The sequence below is a fragment of the Schistocerca nitens genome, chromosome 8, assembly GCF_023898315.1.
Source record: "Schistocerca nitens isolate TAMUIC-IGC-003100 chromosome 8, iqSchNite1.1, whole genome shotgun sequence".
NCBI classification, from domain to species: Eukaryota; Metazoa; Arthropoda; class Insecta; order Orthoptera; family Acrididae; genus Schistocerca; species Schistocerca nitens.
In genome coordinates, this window is record NC_064621.1 from 361,316,685 (window position 1) to 361,342,938 (window position 26,254).

Genomic DNA, 26,254 nt, shown 5'->3' on the forward strand with positions numbered 1-26,254 from the left:
TTTTTAAGGCAAACAGTCATGCTGATACCTTTTGAGGAAGGAGAGCTATGTAAGCCAACTACTGAAAAAGGCACCAAGGCTGATGGTTCAAGATGGGCATATGAATGAAAGAACACAAAAAAGGGGGAACAAGCAAGTACTATATGTTATGAAATATGTTGTTGCGGTCAGCTGTCTGAAGACAAGTTTGGTGTAGCTCTCCACACTAGTCCATCACGTACAAACCACTTCATTTCCATACAGCTACTACAATTTACATTCACCTGAAACTGCTTACTACAGCTTACTTGATCTCCCTCTACAATTTTATTCCCTCTACACTTCCTTCTATTTCTACATAGATGATACCTTGGTGCCTCGACATGTGTCCAATCAAGTGGTCCCTTCTTTTATGGTAGTTGGACCGTAAGTCCCCCACCCCACATTTTTAATTCAAAATTGCACTTAGTTTAACTTAACTGTTGATCAGTTTCACCCCATATGGTGAATCACAAAGTAATTTGTATGCGAAGGCAGAATCAGATTTACAATGTAGTGAATCACATCACTATTTAGAATTTTAAGAAACATATTGGTATATTTACAACAAAATATTAAATTTTCTAGCCTTAAAAGATTATATAGGCACATTAAATTCTAACATTACTGCCACAAAAACCCTTGCACTCAGATAAGTTGACAAACAGTTTTGTTTCAGTAATTTGCGAGACTATCAACGTCAAGATATTTACTCAATATCATAATCATCTACCCCTTGTCCGCCCTGATAGCTGAGTGGCCTGCGTGATGGAAAGGGGCTCGATTTCGATTCCGCTGGGCCTGAGATTTTCTCTAAGAACTTACTTTCTCAGAAATTTCATTTTTAAATGTCATTAGAGACAATATTAATTTTACCAATACAATACCTAAACCTTATTTTGATAGGAAATTACACTAATGGCAAAATCATTTTTATTGAATTCATGGACATCTTTATCCTTTTCCTGCTCCATTCTTTAATTTTCGATTGAACTTGTGCTGTTCTACATCCCCGTTAGATGTCCTGGATATAGAATCGGAATCACAATATGACGACTCCCTGCTTTCAGCACAGTCACTATCACTTTCACTGAAATCACTGACAGCAATACCTTTTCCTAGAGTCCAAGAGCTTTGCTTTGCTCAACATTCCTTTCGTTTCATTACAGTGAACCTCTTTCAATTGCATTTCAAATGCGTGTGTTTTTTCTGGGATCTGTGAAATGACTAGTGGGGCAAAAAGAAAAATATCCTGCTTTTCTGGACCCAGATATAATATCATATTTAGAAGCAATGGCTATATTTTTAAAGGCTCCTTTCAACAACCTAGGAAATTTAGATTTTACTACCATCCCTCTATTCTTCCTTTTCCAGTCATCTAGCACGTTTCTCCAGGCAAGTTTTTTGAGGTCTAAAAATGGGCACCTCACGTGGCTGACACAAATTAGGTGGCAGAGATACAAACTGAATGACATGTTCTTGGCATACTTTAATCATGTTAAGTGACAGATGACTCAAGAGATCATTACCCATCATCATTTCCAGTCCTCCTAAATGCTGGACATAAGGCAAGACAATTACAGTACAGCACAATTCAAAACACTGTTAGGTCAAGCCAATCACTTCAATTTTTATTATAAGCTGCACCGATTAAATCACCTACTGTGCAAGTATAGTAGGGATGTTTTGCCCACTATGTAGGATGGGAGGATTGTGCCATCTGCAACCGCTGCTTCACTAATTACTTCCAAATGTCCAGGATCATCACAAATGATATTCTTGTAACAGTTTATAATGTTGAAGGGAGGGACACCATTCAATGACCCCTCAAGGTTCTTAAAACAATCACTCACTGTTACCTCACATAACTGCCACCCTTGCCCTCTTTGCATTTTCACTTGCTCGTGCCATCATTTCTCATTTCTTTTTGAATAACATTTTACCCACCTATGATCGGGTTGATCATCATGAAATCTTTCTTTTCAATATGCTCTGCTTGATTAAGATATGACTGGTGTCCCTAAAATCACTATTCCTAAAAGGAAACCCCATTTCGGGTAATGCAATGTTCCTTCAACCAGATTTTTTACTCACTATTTGCTAACAATGTTTGGCCATCTATTTTATATTTGTGTATGTTCTTGAGTTTGTCATTGTCTTTTAAGGAACTATATATTGTTCTGACACTGTGAATGCTCAATTTTTCTGATTTAGCAGTCTTCAGACATTTGGAAGAAATTTTGGGTTGTAGTTGGACTTCTATCTGATTCACCATACAAAAATGCAGTTTTGTAATCAAGCACACACAATGTCTCAGGGGTATTAACAATAAACAAAAAAAATGAAACAGTAGCACTTAAAACGTTCATATGCAAGTAAAAGTATTACAACTTACCAATTGCATACAGGAAGTACCCGATGCCAGCAGAAGTTTTCTTACTGATGTACCTTATGGCAGTAGTTCAAGTACTCATGGAGGTCCAGAGTGAGCTGTAATTCTCGTATGGCAGCTAAAGCTGATGGATATGACAGTGCTGTAATGTGGAACCAATTTATGGTGGAAAAAAATTGCTTCCAATTTTGGCCACCTGGCGCAAATCTGGCACTGTACAGTATCTATCTCCAGTGCTCATACTGCACAAATTGTGTAAGCAGTGGTTAATAATAAAACTACTTTCTCACTTGTGTCATTTTTTTCTGCCCATGTCCCATTCCTAATCCATTACAAATGGAAACATTTCTATTCATTTTTCTTACAATCACAATACCTGATTTGTAACTGGTGGGAAAAGTTGGAACAAATTTTTTCCAGCATAAATTGGTTCTGCATTAACACACTAGAATATCTACCAAGTTTCATTGCCGTTCAATAATTACAGCCCACACTGGGCCTTGTTGCGTAACTGCACTTTAATTATAACTGTGTGACATTTACGTCATGAGTGCAGCACATGAATTGCACATCTATTGACGATGCCATTTGCTGGTCCCATGCTTTCCGACACACCATTTTTATTGACAAATCAGTCAAGAATTTGCAATAATGGTCAACTGCAGTGTTCTTGGTACGATGTCACAGTCGGATACTTAAATGTTAAAGAATTGGTTTATCAGATTTACACCATCAGATTCACCTCATTTTACAGTACCACTTCATTGCTTATCCAATTTACCCATCTAATCTGCAACTTTCTACTGGAGCAGAACATACTAAAGCTTCTATTCTCTTCTTATTTGAACTATTTACCATCCACATTTCACTTCTACTCAGGACAACACTCCAGACAAATATCTTCAGAAATTACTAACTAAAATTTAAAACTTCCTGGCAGATTAAAACTGTGTGCCCGACCGAGACTCTAACTCGGGACCTTTGCCTTTCGCGGGCAAGTGCTCTACCATCTGAGCTACCGAAGCACGACTCACACCCGGTACTCACAGCTTTACTTCTGCCAGTACCTCGTCTCCTACCTTCCAAACTTTACAGAAGCTCTCCTGCGAACCTAGCAGAACTAGCACTCCTGAAAGAAAGGATATTGCGGAGACATGGCTTAGCCACAGCCTGGGGGATGTTTCCAGAATAAGATTTTCACTCTGCAGCGGAGTGTGCGCTGATATGAAACTTCCTGGCAGATTAAAACTGTGTGCCCGACCGAGACTCGAACTCAGGACCTTTGCCTTTCGCGGGCAAGTGCTCTACCATCTGAGCTACCGAAGCACGACTCATGCCCGGTACTCACAGCTTTACTTCTGCCAGTACCTCGTCTCCTACCTTCCTACTAAAATTTATATTCGATGCTAACAAATTGGTATTTCAGCAATGTTTTTGTCACTGCTGACAATCTGCAAATTTTTATCCTCTCTACTTCAGTCATCATCCGTCACTTTTCTGCTCAAATAGCAAAACTCATCTACTACTTTTAGTGTCATATTTTCTTATGTAATTCCCACAGCATCACCTGATTTAATTTGGCTACATTACACTGCCCATGTTTTACTTTTGTTGATATTACTCTCACAACCTGTTTTTAAAATAGTTCCCATTTCACTCAATGGATGTTCCAAGTTCTTTGCTATCTTTAACAGAACAATTAAACCACTTCCAAACCCAAATGTTAGTGCTACTGCCTTCCGTGCTGAAGGACCTGCGTTCAATTTACGGTACCATCTCAGATTCTTTATTCTGTGGTAGGGAGACTCTTTGGATGCAGTCCATTCAGCCTTTTGAGGCCACATGAGGAGCTGCTAGAATAAAGCAGCAGCACCATCAAGATTCTTGCAACAGGCTGATCACATGTCCTATGATCATAGATCACTACTCATACTGCTTTGTGTGCAGTAGTTGGCCAGTCAGGAGATGCACAAGGGTTAACCCGTGAGTGGTGTTTAAGTTTCAACATCACTGGCGAACCTCAACCTTATTTCTTATTCTTGAACTTCAATTTCATTTTTAAATTTCTTCTTCATTTACTTTAGTGCTTGCTCTATGAACAGACATAATAAAGTAGGGAATATGCTACAGTCCTGTGTCATGCCCTTTATGACTACTCACTCTCTTTTATGTCTTGTGCCTCATAACTGCAGTCTGGTTTCTGTAAAAGTTATAGATGATCTTTCGCTCCTCAAATTTTATCCCTGATCTCTGCAGAATTCTACAGAGTGTATTCCTGTCAACACTATCAAAAGATGTTTTCCCTTCTAAATCTACAAATGCTATAAATGTTTGTTTGCTTTTTTTTCCCTCCTTGTCTACCTTCAGAGATAAGCTTTACAGTCAGCACCTCTCCGTGTATTCCTACATTTCTCAAGAAGCTAAACAGGTATTCCCCATGTCATCATCTGTCATTTCAGTCTTTCATAAGTAGTTCATTGTAATATTCTATAGCCATGACTTATTAACTGGACAGTTTAGTACTGCTCAGATCTGTCAGCATCTGCCTTCTTCAGAATTGGGATAGTTATATCTGTTTTGAAATTTGAGTATTATTTCCTTGGTTCTCCCAAGAAGCAAAACAATTCTGGAGAAATACTGTCCACTCCATGTGCTTTGTTTGTTTCAGTTCAAATCTCTAATTGCTGCGTTAAATTCTATCCCAGTATTGAAATCACCCTTCTTATTTACATTCACTTCCTCTTCTCTCTCCTTCTGTATATTCCTTCGATCATTCTGGCCTTTTCTGATTTGCTTAGTGTTAGCTTCATACTTCAAATAACTTTAGACAGTTTGTCTGGCATTACTTCAATAATTACATCACCACCACCACCACCAGTGTGTAACTTGAATTATATAAACATTTACAGAAATTTCTGAATATCTGTACAGTTCTCTCTCAGTTGTTTATTACTGTGTTCTCTGCCATCTTAATTGATGGAATTTGGTGTCTACCCAACATAAGTGACAGAAGTGAAATACGTTTTCTTCACATTCCAACTGCTTTCAATCATTTCTGTGAAGTAACTTCTGTTGTATCTTCTCACATCCTTGATGAAACTCCTGAACAATTTCATTTATCAGCACTTTCTATAACATTTGTCTCATTATTTGCTTGAAAGTATTTCCCCCTCTTCAGTAGTTGCCTTGTTCCATTTGATTTTTTTAAAACATCTCTTGCTGTTTTCTGAAGTACGTCTGCTGAACAGATGCCCCTTCTGCCCAGATTTATGTAATACTGACCTTTTAATATTCTGAATCTGTTGCCCCTTGTAGCCTACTCTTAAATAAATTAAAATTTCCATTTCTGCCTTTCTGTTCTTTCTAGTCTTGTATTTTTATTTTTTTTATTTTATTTTTTGTTCTCCATCTTGTGCATCTGTAATTATGGGAGTTTCTTAAGTGGTTTAGGATGAACAAATCTTGTAAATTTTATACTGTCTAGCAACATGTGACTTATTTCATGTTAGTTCCATTTAATCCTTGCTTTGCCAAGATACTGTGTGATTTTATCTAGAAAAATTTGTTAAGAACAAACGAATTTTTCTAGAAAAAATTTCACTAAGTAATGACATCAGTCATTTCTGTTTTCAGAACCAAAGTTTCCAAACGAGTAACTTTTCTTTAGTTTGTATCCCATGTCTGCACAGAGATTTTCTTCGTCATTTGCTACTGTTATTACTCGTCATTTTCTATAACTTTTCATAGAGCTCTTCTACCTCTTCATTAAAATGTGAGCACTTTGGTACATACACTTGACTGATTTCGATAAAATATATTTAATTTAAATTCGAAACAAGGATGTCACAATATCCATAATATTCCTTGTAATTTTGTTTCTTAGAATAAAAGTTATGTCTGCATTCCCACACTGCTCTATTCTTCAACAAAATCCATGGCCTGATTTAAATTCAATTTGGCCTTCATTGTTCCATCACATTTATCACAGCCATATTATATATCATTTTTGCTATTGATCCTGAAGTTCTGCAATTTATTATCCTGAAATAGAAATAAATAGAAGCTGGTTTTCAATGCTCCATGTTAATTTATTGTACAGCCAATGGACGGATAAAAGTGTGCAGAAGTAGCTAGGTTTAACCCATGTCCTGGAGCCACTGCCTGATTTCCTTCAGTTGATCACTCCTAATATAATTTCACCTGGGACAGAATACCAATGTCCCAAAAATCTGCACATAGTAGCATAACCTTCAATAACCCTAGCTATGGTACACTAGGCTGCCAGGGTTTGAGGTGTTAAGTGACGTGTATTAACAGTGCTAAACATTTACAGAGTTGTATTCAAAGCACTCTCAGTCAAATGCTTCTAAATATCAGAACCCGAGATCAACACAAATTTATATGGACTGGAAAACCAGCAGGGATCTCACAGTCCAAGAAAGTATAATGTCTGTTACTTTATTATAACATAACAATACACAGGATCAACAACTTACAAAATACCAAGTCAGAATAATATTATTAAAGGCTTACCTATCATCCATTGCTCTTTTCCAAAGACCCAGAGCACCAATCATATCTCGCTTTTTGTCAACATATGTTGCTCCGAGTAGTTCCAAAGCATCAACACGCTCATGTCTGGATACAAGATTTGGTAATTTAATTAGATATTCTACAATATGTGTATGCCCAGTAACGCTTGCAGCCAAAAGAGGCGTCATGCCTGCAGCAAAATACATAATTATATTTCTATATTGCTTGATGTTCCATTTTTAATGTTTTGCATAATAAGTGGATCTCATTTGTCTCAAGTTTGATAGTGTATCTTGTTTTAAGATGCATTTTTAACATTAATGAATTAATTTTGTATAGTAAATATAAAAACCAAGTTCAGTTTTCAAAGAAATGGTAACTCCTACTTAGAGTACTAGTTGGTTTCTTTCCAGCAGCAGTAAGAATGCAGATATGAAAGATAGTAAGTTACAAAAAGTAGCAAAAGATTTTAGTTCAAACATCTTACACAGAAATACATCATGTCCAGACAAGGAATGAATTGTATTACTTCACCTGTAGGACGCCATACTTATTATAAGCGAGACCTACTTGTTGCCAAATGCCACATTTTAACTTTTACCAAAAAACATAACTACTGTTTAACATGACTGATGTTTGAATTTGGCATGACGTCACTGTCAGTACACCACAACAAAGCCACTGCTTTAAAAATGTTAAATGTTGTCTGATATGAAATTCATACAAATGTGATGGAGTGGCAGTGTTATCCACCTGTCTGTCTGAAAGGAACAATTACAGTGCTGGGAACAATTATTTCAAATTATTGTTGTCAGTGGATAAGTGGTAACAGGATAACATAAATCCATTGTTATGTTCTCTATGCAATTAAATATATTTTGTTCTAGTGTACGCACAACCAACCAACATCTGAAAATTTTTTTCTACCCGTTTTAGGTTTTCCTTTCAACCCAACTGAAATTTGTCTCACTACCCTGTGTTCTGAATGACATTGTCATTTCCTATTTAACCTTTAACTTGTCTTCTTTATACATCTTCCTTTCTTCTAACCAACCACTCTTTTAGCTGTAATACTGTGTTGTCATATGTTTCTAAATTTTAATGATGATTATATCTCAAATAAACTAAAATCAAAGAATTTAACAATCCAAAACTCATACTTCATTGATGACTTTCTAACAGATACTACAAGCCAAAAATCATAGTACTGTAGCTCCCATTGGGCCCTCTCAAAAACTTGTTTTCATTGGTCCACAGTCAAGTAGTTTTTAGTAATATATATTGTTAATTGCAATACAAAAACATCCATTCAAATATGATATGTCAAGCATTTTCATGTAAAACACTATCTTAACAGAATAAATATTTAGGTGCAATTACCATATGAGTCTACATCCATCTGAGCGCCATGTGCAATAAGTAACTTGAGGATTTCCAAGCTGCCTGACTCAGCACAGTCATGAAGGGCAGTGTTGCCTTTAACACTCTTCCTGTTCACACTGGCGTTCAGACTGAGGAGAAACTTGGCTATCCGGAAGTGACCCTTGTAACAAGCAATCATCAGGCAGGTGTGACCATGCCTATTTGCCACTTCAATATCTGTAGAAATGAAAATTACTGTTAAAACTGAGAAATAGAAAAATAAACAAGAGAGAAACTTTTTAATAACTAATAACCAATTTCAGCTCAATTAAATTTTTATCAATATTACCTACGTATTTCTGAATCTCACAAAATGTCAAACCTAGAAACTGCTGAGCATTATATTACCTTTACAATAATAGTAGAGTCTGTTGCGCTTGCACAACAAGGCTGCATTTATTTCTTTACTGTCCACAGGTTATCAATCTGTATTGTAAATTCAACAGACTTTGTCAATGGATCATAAAAAGTTTATCTACCTTAACCCTTTTCCATGCCAATGGAATGGCGAGTGGCACTTGACATTGCAAATTTTGTTTTCCACTCCAATGTGAAGCCTCATTCAACAATTTTTTTACAGCTCTCGTACACTCCAATGTGAATCCGACTTTACTAGGCACCAACACTGCACTGTTGATCACAAAATATTGTTCCAGAAGTTGGACCATTACGGAATACGGGGAGTAGCTCACAATTGGTTCACCTTAGCAACAGGCAGCAAAAGGTCATTATTCACAATGTTGATAACGGCTGTGATGTGGGATCTGAGTGGGGTACTGTCAAGTGGGGGGAGGGGGGGGGGGTGTTACAGTTTGTAACACACAATTCAACAAAACCTGACGTTTTAATTTCAGAGAACGGGCATATGATTACTGAAACTGAACAGTTCAATTTTCTAGGTGTTCCGATAGATAGTAAGCTGTCGTGGAAAGCCCACGTTCAGGATCTTGTTCAAAGACTTAATACTGCCATTTTTACTATTTGAACGGTATCAAAAGTGAGTGATACTTCGACCTGAAAACTAGTCTACTTTGTTTACTTTCATTCGCTTATGTCGTATGGTATTATATTTTAGGGTAACTCTTCCCATTCTACAAGGATATTTTTGCCTCAGAAACGGGTGGTTCGGGCAATAAGTGGTGAGTTCACGAACCTCTTGTCGACCTCTGTTCATGAGTCTGGATACTTTGACGTTGGCCTCTCAATATGTATATTCCTTATTGCTGTTTCTTGTTACCAATATTAGTTTATTCCCAAGAATAAGCAGCTTTCACTCGGTTAATACTTGGCAGAAATCAAACCTGCATTTGGATCAGACTTCCTTCAATCTTGTGCAAAAATGTGTGCAGATACTGCTGCATCCATTTTCGATAAGCTTCCACTCGAATTCAAAAATCTTAGCAGTAATCCACGCACTTTCAAATCGAAACTGAAGAGTTTCCTCATGGGTCACTCCTTCTATTCTGTTGAGGAGTTCCTTGAAAAATTAAGCAGATTCTTATTGTATTGCTGATAACATTTACTTAACTTATGGACTAAATTTTTTCAGGTTCATGAACATTTATTTTTATTTGTTATTACTTTTATGTTGTAACTTCATGTACTGACAGGTTCCATGACCTTTGAGATTTGCTCCTCAATTTGGTCATATGGAACTTGACATGTAAATAAATAAATAAATTTAAAAAATAAATAAATAAAAAATAAATAAAATAAATACTGCTATCTAGGGAAGCCCACATTAACTGTGGCAGTCATGCTGAGAGAAAGGTCTCCACACACAGTCCTTTCGGAGGAAAAATGACAACATGGATTCATTTGTACACAGTGCGAGTGAAAAGATGATGGAATCAAGTTTCAACAAATATCACACAATGAAAAGTTTTGTGTTGTCCAGCTTTAGTAAATATTTTTGAATGAAAGAGCGTTTCTTGTTTTAATGTACACCTTAACTGTCGATCAGGTACCTCATTGTTTCCACCAACAGTCATGCAATTCTTTGTGGCACACTCACGGGCAACTAGAAACAAGTTCACAGAGACACCCTGAGTCTGCATTATGGAGTGCAAAGGGTTAAACAACATTTTTGAACATGCCAACAAAAGAACTTCATACCACTTTAAAAGTATCGCTATGCGGAGCTGGTGTCTACCCTGCAGAAGTAGAAGAGACAAGCCATTTCATTCAAGTGTGTCTGGAACAAAATTACTTTCAATTTTAAAGAAACCTCTTAAGAATTTAGATGGCTCAGCTATGATGTCTTCACTCAGCCATGTAGTGGCAGAAATTTTGATGTACCATTTTGAAAAGCTATTCTTAGATGAATCTCTTCACAGTGTAAATATTTCTTTATATACGTAGGCATTAAACTGTGCCTATAGGAGGAGTTTAACATCTCATGAACAATGACATCATAAGAGATGGAGTACAAGCTCAGATTACATGTTGAGGAAGGAATAAGGCCATAGCGTTTCTGAAGGAACCATCCTGGCATTTGCCTTAAGTGATTTACAGAAATCATGGAAAGCTTAAATCAGGATGGCTGGATAGGGATTTGAACTGTCATCCTCCTGAATGCTAGTCCAATGTGGTAACCTCTGCGCCACTCTGCTCAGTAGTCTCTGTGGACTGTCACCACCAGACAGCTTAGAACATTCTCATGACATATGAACACTCAACACAACACCACATTTCACTAAGGAGCTTGGTGGAAGTCCATGAACTTCCTTGATTTTAACAGAGACCAGAACACGTGAATGTTGTTTCAAAATCTACAGAAAACTTAAGACAGGCGGTGTACTATGCTCTTTTTCAGAGACACTGTAATATGCTCTTTTTTCAGAACCTCAAACACCATACAAACCTACTGCCTTCCATTCCATGGTGCATCATCTCACTCCCATCCACATTTCAAAACATGATTTCATTAAACAATGAAATTCTATGCATTTGGCTATGGCCACAGCTCTGACTTAATTGACAAAAAAGTGCACAATAAACAAAGACAACAGATCCTGCCACACCTTTATACCCATTTTGCAGTAACAGCCACACCTAGAAACACCTGTTGTACTATATGAATGTGTGGTGTCTGTTCTTTAAGATACGTCTGAAAGACACGTCTGAAAGAACAGACACTATGCAGAATCCATAACTGTGCTACATATTAAATAAACTGAAGGTGGAGGGAGGAGAAAGGAAAGTAACGTGAAGGGACTATTGATGTCAGCTGCACTTTATGTAGAATCAGCAGCGACGAATGAAAATTTCTGCTGCACTGGAATTCGAACCTGGGATCTGCTTACTAGGCAGTTGCATTAACACCTATGCCACCAGAACACAGCATTTATCGCAATAGTGTGAACTACCTTAGTACGCCCCTTGGTCGACCAACATTCCCACCTTGCGCCACCTGTCCGCGGTCCCCATCCACGTCCTCCATCCTCACTACTTTGCGATTCCCACAGGAATTTGTTGTCCACTGAGGTGAAAGAATGGACACCAAGCATTCATATAATTCACTCACCTTGATGGGCAATGGGTCCACCACCTTGAGTTCAGATGCACAATCATTTTCGACCTCCTGTGAGAACCTCAAAGTAGCAAGCACGGAGGACATGGACAGGGACTGTGGGTAAGTGGCATCAGCTGGGAATGTGGTCGGCTGCGAGGGGTACCCAGATAGTCTGCACAATTGTGAGAAACACTATGTCTGGTTGGTACAGTGGTTAAAGCAGCTGCCTAGAAAGCAGGAGGTCCCACGTTTAAATCCCAGTACGGAAGACATTTTCATTCATTGCTGCTGATTCCACATAAAGACCGGGTGCAGCTGATATCAAGAGGCATTTCCCTTCCCTTCCCTTTCCTTTCCTTTCCTTTCCTTCCCCCACCCCACCCCCCCACCCCTTCCCCTCCACCTACAATTTACATACCTAGTATACTATTCCATATTTAGGAACACTGTACAACTGTCAAAAAACTCTGGAACAGTTCAGTTATAAAACTATTTTATGTCTGCAGTATCATGGCTCACTTCTCATTTAGATATAACAAATTTATTACGTAGTGGTGACATTTATTAAGCGTTTCCTTTTCTGATGAAGGCTTAGGCAAAAGTTAATGCGTAAGTGTCGTTTCACTGCGTCTGTCTGCAACTTAATATGTCATCTTTACTGTAAGTAGCAATTTATCTTTTCCTTGCATTGTTGATACTCCACTATTTACTTTTTAGTTTATCCACTCTCAACTTCTTTCTATGTACAGTTGTAACACACTGTAAGTACAGACCACTAACTATTTTTAATATATTTCTATATAACACAAGTGACGAGCACTTTATTTGTAATTTCTAGCTAGTGTCATGATGAAAGATTCTGTAAACTGGTAATATTTTTGTGTGTCACGGTTCAGATTTTTCTACTCTATTGCACACCACACTAATTGCTTGTCAGCTGATGCCCTGACAAGCCAAAGGCCAGTTTTTAATAAGTAAATACCAGTGAAACAAAATAATTTTGTTGACTTTTCACACTTTAAAAAGGATTATTATTTGATAAGTTTATGTTACTGATGGTGTCATCACCTGCTCCGTTGTCAACAAGGAATTTAACAATTTCGAAGTGGCCATCAAAACAGGCTGCTCGGAGTGGTGTGGAGTTGGTCCTTGTAGTATTATTGACACACGCACCATGCCTAACCAGAAGTCTCACAACAGAGAGATGCCCAGCTGCAGCAGCACACCACAAAGGGGGAGCCCCCTCTATGGTCTCGCCATCAAACATAACTGAAACAGTGAAACAGCATATTACTCCAGTTCAATGTAGGGTGAAGGTCCACTATGCTCACATACACAAATACATAAATACAGAGAAGAAGCTATATACACTTCACAAAATGTAATACAATTTGTTTTCCATGCTAATTCACAGGAAATAAAATTTATTTACAGTTTATATGCTGAAACCAGCACAACTAGACTAGCAATCATTTCCCAGTTACAGAAATTCTGAGTTTTTCAGATACTTATTTCACTGAGAGAAAGAAGTGAATAGGAGAAAAGGGAAGCAAGGAAAGGTAAATTAATTTTCAATCTATGCTGAAAACTAGGAGAAGTTGAGCCAACTCTCATAAGACATAAGATGCATTCATCATACACAGTGCTTGTCGGCTGCTATAGATCAAAGGTGTAACCACAGGAACCAGAGTAACTTCCTGTTATCCTTACCACTTCACTGTGCCCTCTTAAAGTGGCTTGCTAAGAACATAAAGATTAGCAAACTCTGAAATAATTAATACTAACATTCTTCTGTCTGAACTCAATCCAAGTCCAAATTTAATTTTCTAGGTAATGCAACTCACCCAGTTTCTTAAGATGTATACAAGGCATGTCAAGAAAGTAAGCGTACTGAGTCTATGACTCTCAAGGGCATTTCTTTGGACAAATTTGGCAGCACCACATTGAGAGACAAGGTGTTGGCAATGAAATGCACAGTAGCACTCAGCTGGCTGAAAACTTGAGTTGTAATGCCATGTTGAAATGAATGACTATTTTGAATCCCTACAGTTTCAAAAGGAGCATAATCTGGTTTCTTCTTGGAAAGAAAAATGCGCCTTTCCAGATTTTCTGCTGAAATCAAAACTGTTTATGGGTATTATGTGATGAATCCTACTAATGTGTGCAAGTGGTATCACGAGTGTAAGGCTGGCTGGATAAACGTTCACAATGAAGAAAGCTGGGGGAGGTCCTCAATTGTGACTAATGAGGCTGTGGACAAGATCAAAGAAATGATTCATGGTGGCTGTCAAATGGCTTTGGGCAAGTTGAACACAATGTTTCCAGAAATCTCTAAATTTCTTCCGCATGAAATCATTTCTGACACACTTGGTTTTCAAAAATTGTTAGCAAGGTGGATACCATGACGGCTTGCAAGCAAAGTCGACAGAATCACCTCTTCACAGGAATTTCTCATGGACTTTGATATGAAATGTGTACAATTAGTTGATGCTATTGTGATTTGTGACAGAACATTGGTGGTCAACTACATCCTTGAGAAGGAAAGACAATGCAGTAGCAACAACAAGCAACAACACTCATCACTGGTGAAGAAATTCAAAACCCTTGCCCCAGGCCAAAAGCTCATGCCCCCTGTCTTCAGAGACTCTAAGAGGATTCTCCTCATTAAATTTTTGCCCCAGGGAGATACTTTTAATACTGTGCAGTACAGTGAAACTCTAAAAAAACTGAGTGATACAAAACAAAGTACGGCGAATGTTAACAAAGGGACTGTGCTTGTTGCATGACAAATCACATCCTCCACACAGCCAATACCACAAGGCAGCTCTTGGATTCTTTCAGTATGTACATTATTAACCACGCCGCTCCCAGCTTTGATCACACACCTTCAGATTTTCATGTTTTAACATCTCTGAAGTTTTTAATGGTATAAGAACGTTTTCTATTGACGATGAAGAACCAAGTGCTATCAAGTAATGGGCCAAAGAGGTGACAGGAGACTTCACCGATGAAGTTATCAGCAAGAGCCCTCAGTTCAAAAAGTGCCTTGAGAACCAAGGTGACTATTTTTAAAACTAGTATGTGTACACCTGTGAATGTGTAAAATTGTGCATAAATATACTGCCTTTTCTTCTTTTGAACAATTGCATACTCTTAATTTCTGGACATGATTCATATGTTGCTTCCCTTATCGAAAACTATTTTTAGTGATAATGTTTTTGTTGTATCCAATGATCACTGACAAACTTTTGTCCACACCGATTCCTTCAACTAACTGCTGTACAATCATTTTTATTATTTATGCTCTTCTGCAAACTTACAGTGAAAGGCAAGGATGGGCCTAAGGTCATGTTCAATTATCACCTGTAGGCAACAAGAAGTACCTTCCACATATCTCACCTACATCAATTTGTTGTAGAATTATAGAAAGTAATCTGTGTTCGCACAACAGTTTTTCTAGGCAATGAACAACTTGCCTCCTGAAATTAATATGGATTCTCTCAGTATCTATTGCCCAAAACCAAGGGCGACATGGAAGGATCTTCCCCATTGGGCACCAACATTACAATGTTTGAATGTACCCCTGTAAGAGGTGAATCACTTGCCATCCTTCCAATTCTGAAGTGCCAATGTGAAACACACACAGTGACGCTTCAAGCTTGTGCTTGCATGTCTACCAACACCCAACACAGACTGATTGTGTGCCAGATTTTTCCAGCAGTAAGACCACAGATAGTTTATTTCTGAATGAGGCACAACTTTAGGTAGGTTAAAAATGTGCAGGAGCAGCCTGGAGGCTATTATAATACTGAAATAGTTAATGTAGGAAACCAGGTGCCAATTATAGCATTAAAGCAAATCATTAAAGGGAAAACAATTTTCTTCCACAGTATGCCAGACAAAGATAATCCAAAAAGCACATATGTTTCTAAACCATTCACATTAAAGGAATCTGTAATGGCTTTTGGGAAGAGAAGAATGGGTTAGGCATCCAGCCTGGATAAGTTTTCAATTGAAGACATTAAAAATTCTCATCACATTAAAGAAAACTGGCTACTGTAACTGTGCCCAATCCTGTAAGATACAATATATGCCATCAGTAGGCCACAACTGTCCTTAAAACAAAGCAGAAAGTCAAATCTTAAAATGATATTAACCTTTTAACTGCTCTGGACGTGTTAACGCACGCACCTTTGTACCTGTCCCTGTGTGCTCTGAATGTTTTTACATGTGCCACCAGTCCTTCAAGCTTGCGCGTAGACATGATCAGAGTACCAGGTAGAAGGACTGGTGGCGCACGCGTTAACACGTCCAGAGCAGTTAAAGGGTTAAAAAGGAACTACTTTTGCCAATAGTTAAAATTATACATGGGCATACTGAAGACTAATGCATCTGAATGTTTCATGTGAAAACTCTTAAATAAAAAGAACCTTATTAACATTTTGTATCTTTGTTCTTCATGCACACATATTATTTCTCAACATAGTCATCCTGGCAGCAAACACATTTCTCCCAATGAGAGACCAGTTTGTTGATGCAATCACTGCAGCATGTCTCACTTTGTTGACAGAGCCACAACCTCACTTTTACCTGCACTGTTTGATCACTATAAAAGTGAGGTCCTTGAAGGTACTATTTAAGTTTTGGAAACAGATGAAAATCGAACAGGGTCGTGTCAGGACAGTACGGAAAATGATCGACGACAGTGAACCTAAGGTGTCAGATTGCAGTGCTCATGTGTGGTCTGGCATTTGTCACACTGAAGGAGAGGGTGCTGCAGATGTGGATGAACTCTTCACATTCGTGTTTTCAGTTTTCTAGGGGATTACAGAGCACTGTTTCTCATGAACTGACATAATTATGTTACACACCACCATGTTACAAGCTACAGTCTGGAGATCTCTGGCAGAGTGATGCAACTTGCATTAGCCAAGTGAGAATGTTGATCAAATAATATGCATGAAATGCCTCAACCAATGTTGAGAACATTGGTAAATAAATTCTGATGCATTACTTTTCAACACACCCTCATACCAAGATTACTTAAAAGTTTAAGTAGCTGGAAAAGCTTTTGAATTATTGCAACCTTAGAAAACACATGCCTTGCCCTAAGAAACTTATTCTTCTTTCCGTAAGCATTGTTCAAATCATCGGTTCCAAGAGGAATTTTTCACTATATCGTTAGATTGGCTCACAAAATACAAAAGCCCTGTAAACAAAAAAATTTAGTTTTCAGAGCTCTATTCAATTGTACTAATTTTCTACCATGTGACCATCAGGCATTCTGAAGTTTAATCTGTATTTCCATAGCCCACTAGCTTTCCAACAATATAAGGTCTTCCTAAAATACATTTTACCTTCAAAAGATCTAACACCTCACTTTCAGGAAAACGAATCAGACGGTAGGCTTGAAGTGGCCTGTAGTATACTAATTATGACATCTGCTGTTGTTGAAACATATTTCTCATGAATTGGAGGTCCAATGCCAAAATGACTCGTTAGTGGATAGGTTTCCTTAATTGGTGCTATCAGTGATTGTTCCATTTTTATGTGCACTGCACCTTAAATGAAACTGAAAGGAAAAACTTTCTACCTGTATAGTACAATCAGTGTAATTAGTTACATTTTGTATTTAACTTCTGTCCTATCTATCTCATTATAATGAATAATGTCTGTTACAGACAGCTCTGTCTATTCTTTGTAGATGTTTAATATCTTCTCTATTAGTAACTGTACACATAATTTTAATGAAATTAAGTTATAATGTTGGAAAAAAATTATAAAAATTTACCTATGGCTTTGGGTTAAAGTGCTTCCTCCCATGCGGACCTCACAGGCAGGAAGGTACAGTTAGAAGCAATTTTTCAACATCAGTCTGTTATGTCATTCGCTATTGTTGACTCGCACTGTTATTCTTTCAGTTTTCAACTATCCATCTTGTGATAATCACTTGTTTATTTTGGTTCATTATTTCACAACATTTGTCTGTTCCACAAACTGAAAATGTTACGGAGACAAGGACTATCAGCTGATGGGATAAGGGAATTGCTGGAGCAGTCTTCTGATTCTGAAAATCCACCTGTGTAAATCTTCCACTGATGATGGTAAAGAGGTAGATGTCGCTGAAAACTCAGAACTTCACAAAGCTGATGATCATGAAGAATCCCTTTACGAAGATGAAGAATGTCAATTTAGCACCAATTCCGTTGAGTGTGACTTTTTGTTTCCTTGTAATGGGAATGAAATATGGGCTACAACTTCTCAAACTGAAATTTCTGGTGAAGATCAAAATGACTGGTGATGAAGAATCCTGTTTTACGTTGTTCTTTCATGTACTCCTCACTGACAAAGTGTGCATGTGGACCAACAAGGTAGGTCGAATCATTTACGAAGATTGGATGGATATGGATATGCACGACATGAAAAAGTTTCTTGGTATTCTGACCCTGACTGTAGTTTACAAGTCAAGAAATGAAGATATGTCAGATCTTGAATGTTTAGAATGGCCAACTACTGTTCAAAGAAATTATGTCTCGCAACCAGTTCCATGCTGTTCTGAGGGTGTTGTGTTTTGAAAGTGCAGTAGCCTGACATTAACAGAAATTTTTGAGATGAACATGCTGGTCACATTTCGAGGTTGCTCTCCATTTCAACAATACATCCCATCAAAACCTGGTAGATACAGAATATAGTTCTGGGCAATTTGTGACAGAGCAACAAGCTACTGCTGGAAGATGAAAGTGTATTTGGGGAAGGAGGAGGAAACCAGAGCCATGCAATTTTGAAAACCCTGTGACTGAACTTGAAAAGTCTGGACGTAATATCATCTCCGATAATTTTTTTACATCTCTCGATTCAGCTCATTATTTGTTGTTAAAATATCTGACACTAGTTGGTACTATCTGAAAAAAAAAACAAAGGTGAACTGCCTGGTAGTTTAATAAACCTAAAGGACATGTCGTATACACCATATTATTTGGTTTTCAACCAGGTGTGATGATAGCCTCTTATGTTCCCAAGAAAAACAAAGTTGTTGCAGCCTTAGCTCTTTTCATGATCAGCCAATGGTGTCACCATCACAAATAACGAAGCCTGAAGTTACAATGAAATATAATGGCACAAAGGGTGACACTGACACCATGGACCAGGAGATGTGATGCTACAGTGTGAAGTGACAAAACGAGGTGCTAGCCATTGGTGGTTTTCTTCAACATTGTTGATGTATGTGTAATGAATGCATACATAATTTCGATGATGTTGGATACCAATAAGAAAATGAGATGTCCAACTTCTATCATCAATTTGGGAAAGCAACTAGCAGCGATAAAGAAGTCAATGAATTCGTTAGTAGCACCGGATCCAGGAAGGGCAGTGAAACCACCAGCTAAGAACAGGAGAAGATGGGCGTATTGTGTAGAGGAGAAAGATAGCACATTTCAAATTACATGTTATAAGTGCACCAAACCCATATGCTCAGAATATTCTGCTACTGTCTGCAAATTTGCAATGAGAATATAAGCCAGCAATAAAAGTATAAAAATTGCATTTTTATAAATGTAAACCTTAAAAAATTATTTTAGAAGTATTTATATCTCAAAAGTTGTTCACATCTTATGAATTTACGGCAATATCAATTTGTGTCAATTTAAACAATACGGGCCTGAGAGCCCTAAATGCTAGGCAATGCCTATACAGATATTCTGGTAAGCAGAGGGTTAACGACGTCCGTCCTTTTATTTGCAAAGGCATATCATTATATTTTTAAGAAAATTTCAGCATGGGGATGGTTGTAGTTTTGTTAATTTATAAGCTAGCTAAAAGGAATCATGACATTAATTGAGGCTTCTCCCAGGAGCACTTTAATGGGAATGAGGGATCTTCCTCTACAGTCAAGGTCATTAATGCAAACCAGCATCCTTAACATGGAAATATTTAGTTTCAATCCTGCTGGCATAAGAATTTTTTATGGCCAGTAATTGAGCAGCCAGATAAGGAAACAGAGGTATGATGTTCTTGGTCAACACACTGAGTATCAATGTCCTGGGTTAAATACCAAACCTATCGCTCAGTCCTACATTTAGGGCAGGTCATACTGCTGCTGCTGCTACTACTACTACTACTACTACTACTACTACTACCCTCCCATCCTCCTCCTCCTCAACACTAACACCAACACTCCCAATTTAATACAATGACGAAAAGATACAGTGACAGATATATCTTGTATATCTTCTGAAGGATTTTACCTGGGATGGAACAAGAAGTTATTACATGAACACATAAGCAGATCCAGCAAAAGCCACTAAAATGAATACCATGCTACACACAGCAATGTATTAAAATGAATTTCCTAGTTTAATATGATTTTAATTTAACAAATTCAATTTTCTGAAACATTCCTTGGGGGTTCCAGATGCACAAATTTCAGAGAATGGGAAATATTGCTTTCACCTTTAAAATACCATTCTCTCTACAGAAGACAAAAGTTTTACAGTGAGTGTTTTCCCAGACTAACCTGAACCTGGCTGCTCTATATCAGCACCACAACGTTCCACAAGATATTCTGCAACATCATAATGGCCATTACGGCATGCCATTACCAATGGTGTAGCTCCACCAGTCCTTGCACCAACAAGCATTTGGACTTCTTCCTTGGTACGTTGTTCAAGGAAAACCTGCAAAACAAAGTACTTTTTATAATTATTATTTCCCCATAAGGAATAATCTATGTATAATGAAAATTATTTATCAAACCATTGTTCACTTGTATCAGAGTATCAATGTCTGTTGGGTGAGAAACATGCTCTAACAGCCTGATGTTTTAACTTATTGTTGAAACCAGGCTTTTTATGTAGGCACATGATATAGCACATTTCAATATACATGCTAAAGTCACATTACTGCAACTACGCCATGTTCAATGCCCCTGTGCAGTAACCACTCACAAACAGAAGGTGGCAGCACTATCAGTGGAGGTTACATGAAGAGTGTTCAGGTGATGCAGAAAACAGTGCAGTTATTGTCGTAATGCAGAAATGGAGCAGTTTATCTGGACCCAAAAGGGCATAATCATTTGCTTTTGGGCAAAGTGTGGAAACACTTCCAAAATGGCTAAGATTGTGAACTGTTTGCATGCTGCCGTGTTTAAAATCACTAAGCATGGTACAACTGTGAGTCATTGATGACATGGGTCAACGGCAGCTGCAGAGATGTATAAGGCTAATAGACTTGCAGCTGTTGAGCAACTGATCGCCCAAATAAACCACAGGGCTAGCAACAGTTGAGAATGAGTATTTAAGAAACATGGTCACTTCTCTAGAAGCATAGCTGCATGCATAAAACCTTCCTCCCATGACATACAGCCTTATTGAAGGACAAAGAAAGTAGACGTATTGTCAGTAACAGAACATGGCGATTTCAGACTGGTGATGAAAAACTGACACCGAATATCGAAAAAATGTCACTACTTCAAGCTATATATTTATGTCTCTCTTAGGAGAAACACCATACAGAAGTACACCAATACTGTTAACGTATCATGTACATGTTTCTATGAGAAACACCATCGAAAAAGCTGAAAAACTATGAGTTATCTTATTGATTTCAACAATGGGAGTGTTTTTATTATTATTATTGTTATTATTATTATTGTTGTTGTTGTCCTGGAAAGGGGGCAGTAGACCAAGAAAGGTTAGGAACCTGTAGAATGTAATGTCCTGGAGAAACATTGTCTGACAACAGCAGGCAGCATGGATAGGCCCAAGGTATGAAATGTGTGTATTACATCATTGCTAGTGTTTTACTGTATATGTGTATTACATCATGGCTAGTGTTCAAAGCTCCTCTTTATAATATCGTCTACTTGGAATGTGCCCATTGGATTCCACACAGAACAGGGAATACTCACTCTACCATATGGTCTTGAAACTATAATAATAAATAAGAATGAACTTATAGGTTGTGAGTCTGCTGGTCGGACAACAGTTTCCTATAATTACTGCAGTAAAAGTGTCACCCACCAAACTCAACATCCAAGACACCTGTAGAACATGGTTGTCAGTATTCGTCAAGTATGCTTTTGTTATAATTCTTGCTGTGGTATTTAATAGTGCCAAAGCCATTTTTCTTTCGCAAGTTACACAGCTTGTCTTCACCAACTAGCCATCCTTGAAGCTATGCCAAAGAAACTCTCAGGGCCAAATTGCTTCCTCATCAATATCTTTCTATGAAAACATTTTCACAGAGTACTAGAATTGATTTCAGTACCATGCAAGAGAGAGTTACTGAAACATTGGGTGATTTTCTGTATACCTCAAACAGCCTCGCGTAATTTGGTTGTTCTTTCAACGGGCATTGTTACTTACAATCCGAGAAGAGTCTTCAACGGAGCTTACAAATCTTTCAGGTACTGTAAATAAAGTTCTATTTGTACCTCTTAGCTGCATGTGTCATCATGTTAATTGTCAGAATAATCAATAATATCACCCGTGCATTCACATCGTGAACATACTAATCAACGTGTTAAAGGCCAATAAACGCTAGATGATCCTTACTGCATCTTTTGCACTAGTAAAGTCTTCCATATAGCTTTGTAAGTGTTAGTATACAGGGTGGTCCACTGATAGTGACCGGGCCAAACATCCCACGAAATAAGCATCAAATGAAAAACTACAAAGAACAAAACTCGTCTATCTTGAAGGGCGAAACCAGATGGCGCTATGGTTGGCCCGCTAGATGGTGCTGCCTTAGGTCAAACAGATATCAACTGCGTTTTTTTAAATTGGAACTCCCATTTTTTATTACATATTCGTGTAGTACGTAAAGAAATATGAATGTTTTAGTTGGACTACTTTTTTCGTTTTGTGATAGATCGCACTGTAATAGTCATAAACGTATAAGTACATGGTATCATGTAACATTCTGCCAGTGCGGATGGTATTTGCTTCGTGACACATTACCCGTCTTAAAATGGACCGTTTACCAATTGCGAAAAAGGTTGATATCGTGTTGATGTATGACTATTGCGATCAAAATGCCCAATGGGCGTGTGCTGCTCGGTGCCCCGGACGACATCATCCAAGTGTCCGGACCGTGCGCCGGATAGTTACATTATTTAAGGAAACAGAAAGTGTTCAGCCACATGTGAAACGTCAGCCATGACCTGCAACAAATTTTGATGCCCAAGTAGGTGTTTTAGCTGCTGTCGCGACTTATCCGCACATCAGGAGCAGACAAACTGCGCGAGAATTGGGAACCTCAAAAACGTCGGTGCTGACAACGCTACATCAACATCAATTGCACCCCTACCATATTTCTATGCACCAGGAATCGCATGGCGACAACTTTGAACATCGTGTAACAGTTCTGCCACTGGACACAAGAGAAATTACGGGACGATGGCAAATTTTCTGCATGTGTTCTATTTAGCGACAAAGTGTCATTCACCAACAGCGGTAACATAAACCAGCACGATATGCACTACTGGGCAACGGAAAATCCACGATGGCTGCGACAAGTGGAACATCAGCGACCTTGGTGGGTTAATGTATGGTGCAGCATTATGGGAGGAAGGATAATTGGCCCCTACTTTATCAATGGCAATCTAAATGGTGCAATGTATGCTGATTTCCTACGTAATGTTCTACCGATGTTACTACGAGATGTTTCACTGCATGACAGAATGGCGGTGTACTTTCAACATAATGGATGTCCGGCACATAGCTCGCGTGCGGTTGAAGCGGAATTGAATAGCATATTTCATGACAGGTGGATTGGTCGTCGAAGCACCATACCATGGCCCGCACGTTCACCGGATCTGACGTCCCCGGATTTCTTTCTGTGGGGAAAGTTGAAGGATATTTGCTATCGTGATCCACCGACAACGCCTGACAACATGCGTCAGCAAACTTTACGGAAGGGGAACTACTCGCTGTTGAGAGGAATGTCGTTACACGTATTGTCAAATGCATAGAGGTTTACGGACATCATTTTGAGCATTTACGGTATTAATGTGGTATTTACAGGCAATCACACTGTAACAGCACGCGTTCTCAGAAATGATAAGTTCACAAATGTACATGTAACACATTGGAACAACCGAAATAAAATGTTCAAACATACCTACGTTCTGTATTTTAATTTAAAAAACCTACCTGTTACCAACTGTTCATCTAAAATTGTGAGCCATATGTTTGTGACTATTACAGCGCCATCTGTCACAAAGCGAAAAATGTGATCTAACTAAAACATTCAAATTTCGTTAAGTACTACACGAATATGTAATAAAAAATGGGGGTTCCTATTTAATAAAAATGCAGCTGATATCCGTTTGACCTATGGCAGCGCCGTCTAGCAGGCAACCATAGTGCCATCTGGTTTCCACCTTCAAACTAGACAAGTTTCATTCTTTGTAGTTTTTTTGTTTGACGCTTATTTCGTGAGATATTTGGCCCGGTCATGACCAATGGATCGCCCTGCACTATTCAAGACATTATATGTTTCTATCCCAGAGTGGATTTGTTTTATCTGACGATAATTTAAACACGTCATGGTTAGTAACTGCACGCCACACTGAAGCGTCGCAACAGCCATAGTCTCAAACATGCTCAGTTTTTCCGGTAAAGAATTGTTTTGCACTGGCACAAATTTCATATAGCGAGATTATAATGTGATAGTCCTTCGTTAGTGTGAGTGCCTTTTGAAGTTTGGTGGGTCTTTCTATGTTTGTGCTACTGTCCAATCCTATGGGCTGTATGATCTATCTAACATATTCAAAGAAAAATACCTGTAAAAAGATTTCGCCTGTCTCATACATCTTGCTCACCAGATGGTAGAGTTTTGTCAGGACTGGCTCTCCCAAGGCTGTCAGTAGTTCTAATGGAATGTTGTCTACTCCCGGGGCCTTGTTTCGACTCGGGTCTTTCAGTGCTCTGTCAAACTCTTCACGCAGTATCATATCTCCCATTTTATCTTCATCTACATCCTCTTCCATTTCCATAATATTGTCCTCAAGAACATGGCCCCTGTATAGATCCTCTATATACTCCTTCCACCTTTCCGCTTTCCCTTCTTTGCTTAGAACTGGGTTTCCAACTCTAAGCTCTTGATATTCATATGAGTGGTTCTCTTTTCTCCAAAGGTCTCTTTAATTTTCTTGTAGGCAGTATCTATCTTACCCCTAGTGAGATAAGCCTCCCTCTACATCCTTACATTTGTCCTCTAGCCATCCCTGCTTAGCCATTTTGCATTTCCTGTCGATCTCATTTTTGAGACGTTTGTATTCCTTTTTTCCTTCTTCATTTACTGCATTTTCATACATTCTCCTTTCGTCAATTAAATTCAATATTTCTTCTGTTACCCAAGGTTTTCTACTAACCCTTGTCTTTTTACCTACTTGATCCCCAGCTGCTTCACTACTTCATCCCTCAAAGCTACCCATTCTTCTTCTCCTGTATTTCTTTCCTCCATTCCTGTCAATTGTTCCCGATTGCTCTCCCTGAAACACTGTACAACGTCTGGTTTAGTCAGTTTATCCAGGTCCCATCTCCTTAAATTCCCACTTTTTTGCAGTTTCTTCAGTTTTAATCTATAGTTCATAACCAATAGATTGTGGTCAGAGTCAACATCTGCCCCTGGAAATTTCTTACAATTTAAAACCTGGTTCCTAAATCTCTGTCTTACCATTATATAATCTATCTGATACCTTTTAGTATCTCCAGGATTCTTCCAGGTATACAACCTTCTTTTATGATTCTTAAACCAAGTGTTAGCTATGATTAAGTTATGCTCCGTACAAAATTCTACCAGGCGGCTTCCTCTTTCATTTCTTACCCCCAATTCATATTCTCCTACTATGTTTCCTTCTCTCCATTTTCCTACTATCGAATTCCAGTCACCCATGACTATTAAATTTTCATCTCCCTTCACTACCTCAATAATTTCTTTTATCTCATCATACATTTCATCAATTTCATCGTCATCTGCAGAGCTAGTTGGCATACAAACTTGTACTACTGTAGTAGGTGTGGGCTTCGTGCCTATCTTGGTGACAATAATGTGTTCACTATGCTGTTTGTGGTAGCTTACCTGCACTCCTATTTTTTTACTCATTATTAAACCTACTCCTTCTTTACCCCTATTTGATTTTGTATTTATAACCTTGTATTCACCTGACCAAAAGTCTCATTCCTCCTGCCACCGAACTTCACTAATTCCCACTATATCTAACTTCAACCTATCCATTTCCATTTTTAAATTTTCTAAGGGATGTGACATCTCATGCTCAGATCCATGGGACGCCAGTTTTCTTTCTCCTGATAATGACGTCCTCTTGAGTAGTCCCCGCCCGGAGATCTGAATGGGGGACTATTTTACCT

At 38.3% G+C, this 26,254-nt stretch overlaps 1 protein-coding gene across 1 annotated transcript in view; it reads right to left on the minus strand.

The window, feature by feature from the left end:
* LOC126198619 (protein fem-1 homolog CG6966) overlaps positions 1 to 26,254 on the minus strand; it is a 150,336-nt gene that overhangs the window by 22,386 nt on the left and 101,696 nt on the right. The window contains exons 2-5 of the mRNA XM_049935074.1: positions 20,395 to 20,554; positions 12,948 to 13,148; positions 8,324 to 8,542; positions 6,944 to 7,133 (exon numbers count right to left, since the gene is read on the minus strand). Coding sequence (XP_049791031.1) covers positions 6,944 to 7,133; positions 8,324 to 8,542; positions 12,948 to 13,148; positions 20,395 to 20,554 — 770 coding nt within the window. The remainder of the gene's footprint in view (positions 1 to 6,943; positions 7,134 to 8,323; positions 8,543 to 12,947; positions 13,149 to 20,394; positions 20,555 to 26,254) is intronic.